Below are 17139 nucleotides of genomic sequence, written 5' to 3'. Positions count from 1 at the left end.
TATTTTAGTAGATAATTGTAATAAACCCTACCTGAGGTGGCAACCTGAGCTTCTCATGACACTTAGGTTGAAAAACAGTAGTTTAAAGAAATCTTGTCCCTGCATTTAGTGCCCTGGTTTCTTATTCTGAATTTGCAAATGGTGTTTTGATTCTGTGTCTTGTATTTCCTTGCTATTAATTGTGGCTATTTTCTTTGCTATTTAGTAGGACTTATTATGTTTTTTTTTCTACTTAGTAGGGCTACTATGAGGTAAATTTAAATGACTGAAATATATGTGTCCTACCATCTCTGAGTATAATTTGATAGAATTTTTTCATCAGTTTCACATTAATCTAATTCCAGAATAAATTCAAGATATAGCCATTTTGAAAAAGTATTGTAAGCTTTATTTGTTTTACAGTGCCAATATTATTGTTGCTGTTGTTCAGTTGCTATGTCATGCCCAACTCTTTGTGGCAAATATTAGTATAAAGTTTGTATTATCACTTAAGGTATATCTGAAAACAACAGTAAAAATTATGATTTGCATGAATGGTAGATAGGTGGAAAATACTAAGTATTATCATGAAAAAAAATTTACATCAGATAGTTATCCACTTTTTTTTTTCCATTTACTTTTTATTAGTTGGAGGCTAATTACTTTACAGCATTGCAGTGGTTTTTGTCATACATTGAAATGAATTAGCCATGGATTTACATGTATTCCCCATCCTGGTCCCGCCTCCCACCTCCCTCTCCACCCGATCCCTCTGGGTCTTCCCAGTGCACCAGACCCGAGTACTTGTCTCATGTATCCAACCTGGGCTGGTGATCTGTTTCACCCTAGATATACATGTTTCGATGCTGTTCTCTCTGAACATCCCACCCTCGCCTTCTCCCACAGAGTCCACAAGTCTGTTCTATACATCTGAGTCTCTTTTTCTTTTTTTTGCATATAGGGTTATCGTTACCATCTTTCTAAATTCCATATATATGTGTTAGTATACTGTAATGGTCTTTATCTTTCTGGCTTACTTCGCTCTGTATAATGGGCTCCAGTTTCATCCATCTCATTAGAACTGATTCAAATGAATTCTTTTTAATGGCTGAGTAATATTCCATGGTGTATATGTACCACAGCTTCCTCATCCATTCGTCTGCTGATGGGCATCTAGGTTGCTTCCATGTCCTGGCTATTATAAACAGTGCTGCGATCAACATTGGGGTCCACGTGTCTCTTTCGGATCTGGTTTCCTCAGTGTGTATGCCTAGAAGTGGTATTGCTGGGTCATATGGCAGTTCTATTTCCAGCTTTTTAAGGAATCTCCACACTGTTTTCCATAGTGGTTGTACTAATTTGCATTCCCACCACCAGTGTAAGAGGGTTCCCTTTTCTCCACACCCTCTCCAGCATTTATTGCTTGTAGACTTTTGGATAGCAGCCATCCTGACTGGCGTGTAATGGTATCTCATTGTGGATTTGATTTGCATTTCTCTGATAATGAGTGATGTTGAGCATCTTTTCATGTGTTTTTTTTTGCCATCCGTATGTCTTCCTTGGAGAAATGTCTGTTTAGTTCTTTGGCCCATTTTTTGATTGGGTCATTTATTTTTCTGGAGTTGAGCTGGAGGAGTTGCTTGTATATTTTTGAGATTAATCCTTTGTCTGTTGCTTCATTTGCTATTATTTTCTCCCAATCTGAGGGCTGTCTTTTCACCTTGCTTATAGTTTCCTTTGTTGTGCAAAAGCTAGTTACCCAAAGCAATCTATAGATTCAATGCAATCCCTATCAAACTACCAACAGTATTTTTCACAGAACTAGAACAAATAATTTCACAATTTGTATGGAAATACAAAAAACCTCGAATAGCCAAAGTAACATTGAGAAAGAAGAATGGAACTGGAGGAATCAACCTGCCTGACTTCAGACTATACTACAAAGCCACAGTCATCAAGACAGTATGGTACTGGCACAAAGACAGAAATATAGATCAATGGAACAGAATAGAAAGCCCAGAGATAAATCCACGAACCTATGGTCAACTTATCTTCGACAAAGGAGGCAAGGATATACAATGGGAAAAACACAACCTCTTTAACAAGTGGTGCTGGGAAAACTGGTCAACCACCTGTAAAAGAATGAAACTAGAACACTTTCTAACACCATACACAAAAATAAACTCAAAATGGATTAAAGATCTAAATGTAAGACCAGAAACTATAAAACTCCTAGAGGAGAACATAGGCAAAACACTCTCCGACATAAATCACAGCAGGATCCTCTATGACACACATCCCAGAATTTTAGAAACAAAAGCAAAAATAAACAAATGGGACCTAATGATAGTTATCCACTTAAATGACTAATTTATATAAGGGTGATATTTGGGCTCCATAGTAATCGCATTTTTTTATCAATGTCTAAATTCATGAATGGTTAACTTTTTCTGTTCTCTTGTCATAGTGTTTTGTTTTCATGTAGACCTAAGAAGAAGTTCAAAATGAAAGATGGGTACTAAAAAAGTTATCCTCCAAAGCCCATTTGGTTTATATGAAATAATTGAATTGTTGGTACGGTATGCTAAGGATGATGAAATACCCTTGGGGTCCAATTAGCCAGAGTTAAGAAACTTCACAAAATTTACCTACAAATAGAACATCTGATTGTACTTTTAAGAGTCAACAGACAGACCTTACAGAAAGGTACCATTTATAAATTAACAAAGACACTTACAGACAGTTTTAATCATATAACTTCTTTGTTTATGAACTAACAGCTGCCTTGGGCTCTGGCCATGGATCTATATCAGACAAGTTTGTAGGTGAGATTTTTATTTTCAGGAAAACATATAAACTCAGGTTTAAATGGATTTTGCAAATCATATAATCATGCCTTATCCACAGTTAACTGAAATTTGGCATCCTTTTTTAGTATGCAAAATATCCTGAAAGGTAGACTCAACTACAATACTACCAATATAGAAATAAATATATTTTGCTTTTTTCCTATTGATGCATATTTAAATTAGGATTAAAAATAATTAGTGTTAAGAATAACATCAAAATGTTTCCCAGTTAGTAATACAGAACAAGAATTTCCTTTAAGAAGCTGAACAATTTTTAAAACATCTATATTAAAAATTACACTTAAAAATGCACTGTATATTACTTATCCCTTTCTCTGATGTTAAGTGATCATTGTAGCTTTTGAATTTTCTACAGCTCTTCAAAATGTGTTGAACCTATTCATAAATTATGATCTTTCTCCATTAAAATTATTTTCCATCTGATTTCTTCCCAGGAAAAAAAAAGTATTATGGAGAGAAGAAAATGAAAAAATTATTTCTTCATAGTTTTGTCTAAAATATTTGTATTTATAATATGTCTAATTCTTGCTTTATGTACACTAGTCTTTTTCTATGTAGGGGTATATGTAGGTGGATATCACCTCAGAATAAGGAAATACAATGAAGCTGTAGCATTTTATTCCACAAGTATACAATTTTCATTCTGGATAACTTAAAAAGTATCCATTTATCTTTAAAAGGAAGAGACATATTTTTTTTCAGAATACATTTTATTATGCTTATGTTGTCTCTTCTCTTTTCTTTATTCTTTACTCATTCTGTTAGTAACGCAGAATGCTGTAACCAGGAATGGCGGAAGATGGATGCCGTGGGAAGATGGGAGAAGGAGCCGTGAGAACACATGCAGCAGAAAAAGCACGGGGTGGGAAGATCATGCATATCATGGATTGATGTGCTGCTGCTGTTTGGTGATAACATTTCAGGCATTTAAAGGCATTTGCCATGGACACTTCAGCATACGTAGTGAGTGTCAAATAAATATTTGTTGAATGAGTGAGAATGAAATGGATACTTATAGTAATAGATTTTATATGTGTTTCTATTAGTTGGTCTTAATATATTTGTATGCATAGTGTATTACCTATCTCTCTAACTTATCTATTAATGTTATTTCTCTCTGTTCTCCATATTCTTTTTTTTTCTTTTAGAATGTTGAAAATAGGGATTTCCTTTTCTTAACAAACCCTCCTTTCTCTGAATACCTATGCAAGTTTTTTTTTAATCCAAGTCTACTGAAGTTATCAATTTTTTGAAGATGACTATGTTAAATTGTATGTGGAATATAATTTTAAAGAAGAAAAAAAATCACTTGAAACAATATAATTATCTTGACATACTAACATGCTCTTTCCAAGACACAACAATTATTTTCATACCTATCCCATAATCTGTGCCAGAAATTATAAACCTAGACTGCAGCTACCTTTCAATAATTAATTTATGTTTCTCTTAGAGAATAACAATAAACAGGGCTAGAGGACAACAATACTTGAATCAGTGTAGTTTTGTAGTCTGTGTGGTGGTGGTTTAGTCACTAAATTGTGTCCAACTCTTGTGATCCCATGGACTATAGCCTGCCAGGCTCCTCTGTCCATGGGATTTCCCAGGCAAAAATACTGGAGTGGGGTGCCATTTCTTTCTTCAGGGGATCCTTCCCAACCCAGAGATCAAACCCCCATCTCTTGAATTGCAGACAGATTCTTTACTGACTGAGCCACTAGGCACGCCATAGTCTGGAGAAGCAGAGCTATTCTTATCCACGGGGAATGACTATTTACCAAGCATGTCTTATCACTTAATAGGGGTCAGGCACTGCAGACATCATGCCAGACACTATCGCAGTCAGAGTGAAAAATCACACCTGAGTAGCTTATGTATTCTGATAGGTACCAGGGTGGATGTGTCACCAAGGACTTTTATACATTTCCATAAATCACTTGCTTATGATAGATAGAAAGGGGTTTCTCTGTTAGCTCAGCTGGTAAAGAATCTGCTTGCAATGCAGGAGACCTGGGTTCAATCCCTGGGTTGGGAAGATCCCCTGGAGAAGGGAATGGCAATCCACTCCAATATTCTGGCCTGGAGAATTCCATGGAGTCACAAAGAGTTGGACACAACTGAGCTACTTACACTTCACTGTGATAGAAAATTGTTGACCATGTATTTGTTTTCACAGCTAGAACTGAGTGTTCAAATATAAATTATCATGGAGAAAGGAATTATTCTTAAATTTGCACAGGACCTCTGAGACTTCCCTGGTGGCTCAGAGAGTAAAAGCATCTGCCTACAGTGTGGGAGACCCGGGTTTGATCCCTGGGTTGGGAAGATCCCCTGGAGAAGGAAATGGCAACCCACTCCAGTATTCTTGCCTGGAAAATCCTATGGACAGAGGAGCCTGGCAGGCTACAGTCCATGGGGTCACAAAGAGTCAGACACAACTGAGCGACTTCACTTCACTTCTGAGCCTACAAGATACATCTGAGAATTACAACTTATAACCTCATAGACACAGAGGAGAGCTTGAAAGTTTGAGATACTGAGACGATGCAGCAAAGGCCAATGGAGAAGGAATCAAAGTGAGAACATTATCTCATGTACACAGCACAGTGTTTTTCAGTAAATCATGTATCAAATGTCCTTATCAACATTTTACAGGTGATATGTACTAGGAGTCTGAAGAGATAAAAGCCGTCATTGAAGACATAAGAAAGTCTTGAAGCAAATACTGGGCAACAACGCTAAAGACATGCTGCACATTTACAGTGACTGCACTATTTTTGTTCTCAGAAATTAAGACCAGAATCCTTTCAAGATTAACAAGCACCATTCTGTATTACTTTTTAGGTAATTCACGCTCTAAGAAGTTGTTACTTGCTGAATGGATCTTCTTATGCTTCAAAACAATGTGACTGAATTTGTTCTCCTGGGACTCACACAGAATCCACACTTGCAGAAAGTACTCTTCATTGTCTTTCTGCTCATTTTCCTGTTTACCATGGTGGCCAATCTGCTCATTGCCATCACCATCTCCCTCAGTCCCACACTTTCTGCTCCAATGTACTTTTTTCTCACTTATTTGGCCTTCATAGATGCCTTTTACACATCTGCCACAACCCCTAAAATGACCATTGATCTGCTGTACCAAAGGAGAACCATCTCTTGGCATGGATGCCTGGTTCAACTCTTTTTGGTACACTTCCTGGGAGGATCAGAAATCATAGTCCTCATTGTCATGGCCTATGACCGCTATGTGGCCATCTGCAAGCCTCTGCACTACACGACCATCATGCGACAGGAAGTCTGCCAGCTTCTAGTGGTTGTGGCCTTGATTGGGGGGATCCTGCATGCTAGTGTGCAGATTCTTTTCACAGTAGACTTGACCTTCTGTGGTCACAACGTCATGGACCACTTCATGTGCGATTTCTTCTCACTCTTGGAAATTGCCTGCAGTCACACATACACACTTGGAATGGTGGTGGCAGCCAACAGTGGGGCCATGTGCTTGCTCATTTTTTTCCTGCTCCTCATCTCCTACATAGTCATCCTGAGCTCCCTGAAATCCCATGGCTCTGAAGGACGGCGCAAAGCCCTCTCTACATGTGGCTCCCACTTTACAGTAGTGGTGCTCTTTTTTGTCCCTTGTATATTCACCTACATGCGTCCTGTGGCCACTTACCCTGTGGACAAGTGGGTGACTGTGTTCTTTGCAATCCTCACTCCCATGTTAAATCCTATCATTTACACAGTGAGAAACACAGAGGTGAAAAATGCCATGAGGAGTTTGTTGAAGAGGAGAGTAACTTAGGCTATCCTTGAGTCCAAGAAAGTAATGATTTATATGCATAGGGAAGATTTTACCTGTTGTAAATTGTGAAAGAAATTTAAGAAATTTTTCAGATCATCTCCATTAAAAATATTTCACATACTGATTTCTCCCCAGAAAAAGGTATTTTATCAACTAAAAAAAGGACTAGAAACTAACATTTGTTGAGTATTTGATAATGGCTAGTTACTTTTTAGTCTTTTTGATAACTCTTAATGTATTTTACCAAGGCTTGTATGTTCACATTTATAGATTCTGAATAAGCAAGGGAAAGAACTATAATCCCCTAGGGGATCATTGTTGGATAATTTTTCTCCAGAGTCTTACTGCTCCTGTACTAAATTCTTTATATATGTTTCTTGGATGAAAGTTGCTTTCCATAGGATCTGATTTCATATTTCTTTAATTTCTGCTTAGCCTGTGGGAAAGTATTCTGGTATAGAAAATCTCAGATAGATACGTGGGAAAGAGACAGATGGGAAGTGAAAGAATCATTACTTATTCTCTTTTTCTGAAATAAGAATTTACTAAAAACAAATAGAGAAGTACCTCCCCCCCAAAAGGAGGAATGAATAATTCACAATCTACTTCATCTTTTGCCACACAATTTAGGCCAGACTATTTGAAATCACTCTTAATTTGCTCTTTCTTATTTGTTTAAATATCCTTGTAGCTCATGGTTTCCTTGAACAATAAGGAAATGTTTTCTTCCATACGAAGACTGAGGAAACATTTGAAATAAGAATGGAAAGCATTTTTATTTTTTAATCAAGTTTCAACAGAAAGTCATTTACTTGGGTTCAAAGCTATGAAGGGAACTATATGTAGCTATGTGTAGGTCTAATATATATATATATATATATATATATATTTACATTAAATGATCCCCTTATTATCTATATGGCATATTTGTTTCAGTTGATTTGTCCATGTAAACTGGTGGTTCCATTATCATTATCCCCATTTTACAGAGAAACAAATTGAAGCCATGAATATTTATTAATTTACTGAAATCAAATCACACATTTTTATCCCATAGTGTGTGTCAGGAAAACTAGAATACAGCTTCTTTTCAAAAGTTTCAGCTATGAACTTCTGACCAAAGTCTTTAAAACTTAGTTTTGCTTTCATTCAAATGAAACACAGAGGTCCATACTATGTTTAGGTATACAGATAAGAAACTTACCTGTAAAGTGCATATATATGTGTTAGTATACTGTAATTGTCTTTATCTTTCTGGCTTACTTCGCTCTGTATAATGGGCTCCAGTTTCATCTAACACATATATATGGACTTTAGAAAGATGGTAACGAGAACCCTATATGCAAAACAGAAAAAGAGACTCAGATGTATAGAAGAGACTTGTGGACTCTGGGAGAAGGCGAGGGTGGGATGATTCAAGAGAACAGCATTGAAACATGTGTATTATCTAGGGTGAAACAGATCACCAGCCCAGGTTGGGTGCATGTGACAAGTGCTCGGGCCTGGTGCACTGGGAAGACCCAGAGGGATCGGGTGGAGAGGGAGGTGGGAGGGGGGACTGGGATGGGGAATACATGTAAATCCATGGCTAATTCATTTCAATGTATGGCAAAAACTACTGTAATGATGTAAAGTAATTAGCCTCCAACTAAAAAAAAAATAAATGGAAAAAAAAAATAAAAGCAAAAAAAAAAAAAAAAAAACTTACCTATAGTTTTAATTATCCACTTTGTCCTTCAAGAAAATCATGTTGGAATTGCTGCAGCCTTGTAACAAATGTCTCAAATATAGCATTGCAAGTTGATAGTATGGCAAAGGATTCCTTTTTTTTCTTTAATTTTTAAAGTGTTTTTTTTTTCCATTTATTTTTATTAGTTGGAGGCTAAATACTTTACAATATTGTAGTGGCTTTTGTCATACATTGACATGAATCAGCCATGGATTTACATGTATTCCCCATCTCAATCCCCCCTCCCACCTCCCTCTCCACCCAATTCCTCTGGGTTTTCGCAGTGCACCAGGCCCGAGCACTTGTCTCATGCATCCAGCCTGGGCTGGTGATCTGTTTCACCCTAGATAATATACATGTTGGTTTTTATAAAACTAAACATTTCTTTCAGATTTTTCTATTAATAAACATTTAATAATATATCATATCAATTATTATTGATATATAATTATAATATCAATGATGTGATATATATTAATATAAATTTTCCCATTTCTAAAACTAAACATTTCTTTCAGATTTTTCCCAGTATTTAAATTTCCCGTCATAAAAATAAAATAGCTAAGATGAACTACTGCGAGGTTGCAATGCTCTTCTATGCATGTGAAGGATACAAGGTCATCCTATGTTATATAACTCATAAATCTAAGTTTTCTGACTACAACACTTGTAGCAAATGTTACTTCTGTTACTTCTCAGAAATATCACTTCCTCAAACCCAATGATCAACTGGAACTATTTTTTCCCCTAATTTGCACATACTCTAATACCAGAGCATCATACTGGTGTGACTGTGTTTACTAAGTTGTGCATGAATGTCTCCAGTTCATAAGAAACCAAACATTTTCCAACAAAGTCTAGGTCTAAAACATAGCACCAGTACTTTACCTATTAAAATTATCCAGTTTGTAATTGCTGATGAGAATGAAACGTTTCAAGAGAATCTCGACTAAATGCTATGTGGTTCATTTTAGAGAAGAGAGGGTAGTACCCTAGGGGAAAGGATGGGAAAAACACTGAGTAAGAGTGATTTCTATGCTAAGACCAAACAGAGGATTTGGAGAGGGAGACTCAGGCCAGTGATTGCATCCTAGAGGCTATACCTGGGACTCAGTGGAAGGGTGAGAAGATTAATGACGCATAAATTATTAATTGCCAACAGCTATCTTTCAAGGTATAAGAACTGAAGGAGGGAATGAAAGGCAGTCTGGCATTCTCAGTGGATAGAGTCGTGATGGTTTGTAAGTTTAATGCTTGTTTAGATGATCCTTTGCATTATCACCAAGAATCTCCCCCAAGAACCAACTGTCACCTGCTTATTTCTGATACTTAAAAAAAAAAAAAAAAATCATGACATAAGCAATGTTTGGATCTGTTATGTAAGGATATTTTGGTTTAATCTAAACTTTTAATTCCATAAAAATATTAGGCATTAAGTGAGTGGAATGAGTATACTATTGGTGGAGGCAAGTATGATGCATACATTTTGATAGGTTCTTTACATACTTTATTCATGTAGCAGCAAGTGTTATTAGAGAGGTCTTCACTCCATTTTATACAGGAGGAAAATGTGATTCAATGAAGTTAGACAACATTATCAGGTATTTTAGCCTTTGCTTCCTCTACTCTTCTTACTTATCAATACTCCTTGATATCATGAAGTGAAAAATAGCTAAACATGTATCTGATCATTGGCTACATTGTGAAGAGTGTCACTGAGACATTATTCTCAGTAGGAGGCAGTTTCTTCCCTTCATCTCCCCCCCCCCCACCCTGTTAACCTTCATTCCCCAGGTTACTTATACTTTGTAGACTCTTCTTGTGTTAATGAAAAACCATCTGATGATTTTTTTCTGCAGATACATTCCATTCATGAGCATCATGATAAATGAGATGAAATAGGCTCAGGAAAGGAAATTCAAATGTTTGAATTTCAAAGGACGTGACACTTGGGGGAAAGAGGTATTTAAAGGAAAAATACGCAGCTCAATCACTGAGGAAATTGATATTCTGTTTGAGTGTAAGGCAGCATCTTGAAAAACTAAATAGGTGCATTTCCATAGAGCTCTCCCAATGCTATTCTGTAGTGTACACAATTATTACTGGAAAAAGTGGCTCTATGTTCTACTCTATTCAGTGCAGGACTTAAAATTACCTGCACTGAATAAAGTAGAACATAAAGCCACTTTTCCCAGTATATTGTTTGGTGCCTACACTGGGCCAGAGACTTATGGGAGCTGGTATACAAATTTAAATACACACAATAAAAGTTCTTTTCTATGGGACTAAAGTTCCAATGTAGAGTAGATAGGTAATAAGCAAGTAAACACATAAACTCAAAGTATAATTTTGCTAGTAATGGGTAAGATTTTAAAAAATTATAAGAGGGTGATGCCAGAGAGAAGAATTAGATATATCTATTTGTGTAGTTATTTTAAGCAAAGACATATTTTCAGTTTGATCCAAGTTTAAATAACTACATTATACATCTTCCTTTTGAAAAATAAGCAAGTTATTTTAAAACATGCATTTAAAATGGGGGAAATGTCTCTCCCAACAAAGAAAAACTAATTCCTTGGGGGATGAATATTTCTTACTATTTTTCTGTTATAATGCACAGATATACACAAATCACACAAATAGCTTGTATATTTGTGGTATTACTCTTTTCAAGGCAGAGAAAATTAAGGAACAAAATCTCTAAGAAAGCACATCTGAGATGAATAATGAAAGAAAAAAAATCACTAACTTATACCCAAGCCACTAGGTAAGATCATGGGGTAACTTTAGAAAGATAGTAAAGATCATCCAAACACAGAACATGACCCATCCCCTTCAAGAATCATATTCAGTAAAATTCAGATGCTCCTCCTTCTCAGGAGATTTCATTAAGTGGCCAAGTTGTAATCTGTTGTGAAATGTGTTGTAAATTGGTATTTACTACAAATGAAGTTAGAAAAAGAATGAAGGATGTGACCCTCACTATTTCTAAATTGAAAGTATGTCACTTGATAATACTAACCATTATGCACTGAGAAGAGTTTCCCAAGTGGCACTAGTGGTAAAGAACACGCCTGCCAATGCAAGAGACATAGGAACGTGGATTTGATCCCTGGGTTGGGAAGATCCCCTGGAGGAGGGCATGGAGACCCACACCAGTATTCTTGCCTGGAGAATCCCATGAGCAAATGAGCCGGGCCACTGCAGTCCCCATGGCCTCAAAAAGTTGGTCAGGACTGAAACGACTTAGCATGATGCATGCATTGAGAAAGAATTTAGTTATTATTTTTCAAACTTGAGGTACATTTTCAAATCCTTTATAAAGGCAACTGTCCTGTAGTTAGATGTGACACAGTGTTAATAATAATATTGAAAGAATAGAGAGCACCAGGTTACATGATAGAAAAATTCAGTCCTTGGTACTAATTAGGTGGCCAAGAACAAGTCTTATTAACTTCACCTATATTATCAGGCAAATGAATCATTGTGTGGACTTTCTTACATTCGAGAAGAGAGCTTACCTGTTGAATAAATAAGTGAATGGTTAATATTATAACATGATCTAGCTTTGTAGGTGTGGAGCATCAGCTTGGCCTGGGTCCAGGGAAGCTCTGCACCTGGGTAAAAGGACTCATTGCACGGGTGGATGGGAACTCACGGGTGTGGTGACTAGTGCCTCAGTCAGTAGAAACAACCTCAAAGGGATGCAGTTGAAATGATGAAAGTCTACACATTTTGAAATCCTGAGCCATTTGGAAATAGCACTTTGATCTCTTTAGCCCATGTCTATTACCCAAAGGAGAACATCTCAATGATGCTATATCTTCAAAGACGTGGACTGTAAAGTGTTTACAAATTAAACTCAAATATACCTAAGTGACAGGCTTATTTCCATGATTTTGTAAACAGCTTAGCTGGCTGTCTTTGTGGCAATCTTTCCGATTTAGATGAAATTTGAATTCCTCTACCATCCACAAGAGTGTCTACCTATATAAGTCCTTGGCCACTTAGACCACCTGTTTTAAATATTTCTTCAAAATCATCAGAACCACTGGTCCTATCAAAATGACTCCTTATTAGTTGATCAGATGTTTTGCTTCAAATGTGCTTCTGATTTACTTGCCTCTATTCTTGGATTTGCTATGATGAAACTAATGTGTCATTATTCCTAGAGAAAAGTTTCCTTTAGCACAACCTAAAGGGGACAATGGTTTTGGCTCTCCTGATGTGATCCCAGAATATCTACTTGTATAATCTGTGCATTCTACTTACTGGGACCACAGGTGATTTTCTTTTAGAGGTCACTAACATGAGGTAACATGAGATTGAGTTTTTGAGGAGGCAGTTTTAACAACTTATTTAAGTATTAAATGTTCTTTTAGTAATTCAAACTACTAGTTTTAAATCATTGAAATAACTGAATCACTTATATAAAGTGACAAGTATATTTAAAAAGTGTCAGCAGTTCACCTGTTTTGTCTGTATAAACACATTAAACCTCAAGAGGAAGTCTTGAGTAATCAACAATTTTTATCTTGACTTACAGTCCAGATTATGAGATGAGTGAATGAAAGAATGTGTTTCACCAAATCTGAAAGAGACACGTGCGCCCCAATGTTCATTGCAGCACTGTTTATAATAGCCAGGACATGGAAGCAACCTAGATGCCCATCAGCAGACGAATGGATGAGGAAGCTGCGGTACATATACACCATGGAATATTACTCAGCCAGTAAAAAAGAATACATTTGAATCAGTTCGAATGAGATGGATGAAACTGGAGCCCATTATACAGAGTGAAGTAAGCCAGAGAGATAAAGACCAATACAGTATACTAACACATACATATGGAATTTAGAAAGATGGTAACGATAACAGAAACAGAAAACAGAAAAAGAGACACAGATGTACAGAACAGACTTTTAGACTCTGTGGGAGAAGGCGAGGGTGGGATGTTCAGAGAGAACAGCACTGAAACAAGTATACTATCAAGGATGAAACAGATCACCAGCCCAGGTTGGATGCATGAGACAAGTGCTCAGGGCTGGTGCACTGGGAAGACCCAGAGGGATGGGATGGGGAGGGAGGTGGGAGGGGGGATCGGGATGGGGAACACATGTAATCCTTGGCTGATTCATGTCAATGTATGACAAAAACCACTACAATACTGTAAAGTAATTAGCCTCCAACTAATAACAATAAATGAAAAATAAAATAAAATTAAATTAAATTAAAAAAAATAAAAAAAGAAAGTGTGTTTCAGAAACATTTCTTAGAAAAAGGAGGAACAGGAACATCTAGTATGTAGAAAAGAGTTTTAGACAAATTTTATGTTTTCCTTTTTTCGTGCAGTTTTCTATGTGTGTGCCTATATGTGTATTATTATGTGTATTTCTGCTTTCCACTTATAATAATTTTCTTTAACTTTATTTTTCTGCTACTTACCTTTGAGAAAGACTTTTGGTAGTGCTTTTCTTTCTGTTTTGATGAGTTAATAATTTTAATTATTTACTGGACCCAATAGTTTGGATCACACATACAGACAAAAATGCAACATATATATGTATTTGTGAGCAGCTCTGCCCACAGGGATGGTGTCTGTGTTGGTGCTGAGGGTGATGCTGATGATTTGCTCAGGGAGCGGGTGGTGAAACCAAGAAAGGTTGGGGTCATTAGAGTCGGACACGACTGAGCGACTTCACTTTCACTTTTCACTTTCATGCATTGGAGAAGGAAATGGCAACCCACTCCAGTGTTCTTGCCTGGAGAACCCCAGGGACGGGGCAGCCTGGTGGGCTGCCGTCTATGGGGTCGCACAGAGTCGGACACGACAGAAGTGACTTAGCAGCAGCAGCAGCAACACCAATTTAGATATAAGAGATAGATTTTTTTTTTTAAATTTATGGTAAGAAGTCTGCCAGCAATGCAAGAGACCAGGGTTTGATCCCTGTGACAGGAAGAGCTCTTGGAGAAGGGAATGGCTACCGCTCTAATATTATTGCCTTGAGAATTCCATGGATAGCCTGGAAGGCTCACGGGGAATCTGACAGAGGAAACTGACTGGTTCATGGGGTCGCAGAGTCAGGCATGACTGAGCAACTAACATGCTTAATTTTTTTTTAATGGATAAACACCTACTTATTATATCTTAATTGTTGATAAAAATTTTATATGTTTAGCCAAATGAAGGGTAGAATAAATTGAGTCATAAATGAAAGAAAAAAAAATATGCGCTAGGGCAAATGAAGAAATACATGATGAGCTAATCTTCACTTGGACAAAATGATTGAGTTGGTATTTTATTCCTGGCTGTCAGTAGCCTTAAAATGGTGCTGAAGCTGATTTTTGTCTCCATCATTGTGACCTTAATTCTGTGATTTGGCTAAGTAGTATCTTTAAATACAGGTGCACTATTAAAATGTAGTAGAAAATCCCAGTGAATTTAATTAAGCAAGAGTCAGTCTTGGACATTTTCTAATTCTAAGACTTAATAATAAATGTCACTAGAAAGAATAAAATGTCCAGTGGTCTTTGCCCCTAGTGGGAAAAAAGAGAATATCCTTTTAAGAACTGATAAAACGTTTTCAGAAGGTCCTTCTTAGGCTTAAAGAACTGAAGATGTGGATATCAAAATATCAAAAGAGAGAGAGAAAAAAGAAAAGAAAACAGCACAGGAATGTATCTCAAAATCTCAAATCAACTAGTCTGGCCACACCAACAGAACTGATTGAGAAGAACTAAACAATTGAATTTTATTTTTTTTTTTTTGAAGGTAGTAAGGAAAGAAGTTACTTATGATAAATTTTCCTGGGAAATGTCTAGTTGCTATCTTCCTGTTTAAACATAGAGCTTGGTGGCCTTTTCAATAAATTGTTTAAACATGGTAAACCTTTGTTTTTTTGTAGTTGCCATGGTATTTCTCTTAAACAATCTACAATTCAATTAAAATGTCTTTGAATAATCAGAAGATCCCATGAAAAAAATTAATAGACAGTTGAATGAAATAAAATATTCCCTCAAGTAATAATGCAGCCTTTCACTCTTTGTTGTAATACTAGAAGAAAGAAGAATTCCAGGTTTTTATGAGCAACATAAAAAAGCTTTCTTCAGATTGTGAGCAAGCCTCCACAAGGTAAGACTGATAAGAAATCGTGACAACCAGTCTTTACAATGGTGTGACTTTATTATGTAAGAAATTTAATCATTTTGAAATAAATCAAAATTAGGTTCCAGTTCTACTTTTATCACTTAACACTGCTTGACTTTGGGGAAGTTAGCTAGATGCTCTGAACCTCATTTTCTTAGACTGTAAAATGGTAATTGTTGTTGTTGTTTAGCTGCTAAACTGTGTTCAACTCTTTCTCCTACCTCGTGGTCTGTACACTGCCACATTCCTCTGTTTATGGGATTTCTCAGGCAAGAATACTGGAGTGGGTTACCATTTACTCTTCCAGGGGATTTTGCCAACCCAGGGACTGAACCTCTGTCTCATGCTTTTCTCACTGAAAAGTGAGTTCATTACCTCTGAGCCTCCAGGTAAGCTCAAAATGTTGACTACACTTCTTTTAACTGCAAATGTTAAATGTGGTACATTAAATTCTGACTGATTGATTGGAATCCACTCTTCGAGTTTAGAGCAGTTGAGTAACATAATCAGAACAAGATTAAAAGAGTAAAGTTTGGACTACTTCAAGAGAACAAACTGAAGACCAGAATAAAAGTGGAGAGATTTGGAAAGCTATGGCAGTTGGTAAAGAAGGAAATGGGGGACAGGAAATGATGAAATTTGTGTTATATTTTAAAAATAGAAACAGTAGGATTTAGTTAAAAGTATCAATAAGTAATATGAGAGCCAAAAGGGAGTGAAAACTATTATTTTTTTTTTAATTTGCTGAACAATTACATCAAAGGTGGGACTATGCAATGAGATGGGAGACACCTTTTTATTGTGTAAAAATTAAAATTTCTTTTATGAATACTAAACTGATATCCAACCAAAGAAGTCCAAAAATGCTGACTATACAAGTCTAGGAATTTGGTTAGAGATACGGACTGGAATTCCCTGGTGGCTCAGATGGTAAAGCGTCTGCCTACAATGCAGGAGACCCAGGTTCAACCCCTGGGTTGGGAAGATCCCCTGGAGAAGGAAATGACAACCCACTCCAGTACTCTTGCCTAGAAAATTCCATGGACAGAGGAGCCTGGTGGGTCCCTCCCATGGGGTCACAAAGAGTTGGACACAAATGAGTGACTTCACTTTATGGACTGGAAACACAAATGTGACTGCTTCACTATTTATTGGTCAGAAAAAAAGAAGAATAGTAACTAAAGACCCTAAGAAAAGTCTCAGTGAGTTCTGCGGCAATACAGGGCAGTGACCTTCTATTCATAGTTGAGCTGCTCACTCTGAATGTGTATATTACTGATAGCTTATGTGGGTATTTAGTATTACAATTTCAGAACTTCAGAAACATTTTACCTTTTTATGTAATTCCCTTTCCATCTTTTCCTGTTCTATCATTTTTCCTTTAAAACTCAGTTGATTATCCAGATTGATTTGTTGAATATTTGCTAAAGACTAGTTCTTTAAGCTCTGACATATGATAAATCCAAATGGCAGTACCTCATTGTTTACTTAGCTTTTGTACTTATATTTTTCAGAGGAAAAAATACTACTGTAAATTGTAAATAGCCAATACATAACTGTATCGTATGCAAATCTGTGACTGTTGGCAATGTCATCTCAGAACAGAAAA

General features: G+C 36.6%; 1 protein-coding gene and 1 non-coding gene across 2 annotated transcripts; both read left to right on the top strand.

Annotated features, from left to right (window-relative positions):
- Positions 1–5727: 5727 nt before the first annotated feature.
- LOC139033681 (olfactory receptor 4C3D-like) lies at positions 5728–6654 on the top strand. Its single transcript, XM_070463134.1, has one exon. It carries the CDS (start codon positions 5728–5730, stop codon positions 6652–6654), a length of 927 nt encoding a protein of 308 aa, XP_070319235.1.
- A 9788-nt stretch (positions 6655–16442) lies between these two features.
- Positions 16443–16514, top strand: TRNAC-ACA (transfer RNA cysteine (anticodon ACA)). Its single transcript has one exon. It is a non-coding gene; the product is annotated as a tRNA-Cys (tRNA).
- Positions 16515–17139: the final 625 nt, after the last annotated feature.

Source organism: Odocoileus virginianus, unplaced genomic scaffold (assembly GCF_023699985.2).
Source record: "Odocoileus virginianus isolate 20LAN1187 ecotype Illinois unplaced genomic scaffold, Ovbor_1.2 Unplaced_Scaffold_32, whole genome shotgun sequence".
NCBI classification, from domain to species: Eukaryota; Metazoa; Chordata; class Mammalia; order Artiodactyla; family Cervidae; genus Odocoileus; species Odocoileus virginianus.
The sequence above is the reverse complement of the archived record's forward strand: the minus strand, read 5'-3'. Positions and strand labels throughout refer to the sequence as shown.

Bases quoted from the DNA above. Each gene is read 5' to 3' on its own strand.
- LOC139033681 (XM_070463134.1), top strand. From the start codon at position 5,728: ATGGATCTTCTTATGCTTCAAAACAATGTGACTGAATTTGTTCTCCTG.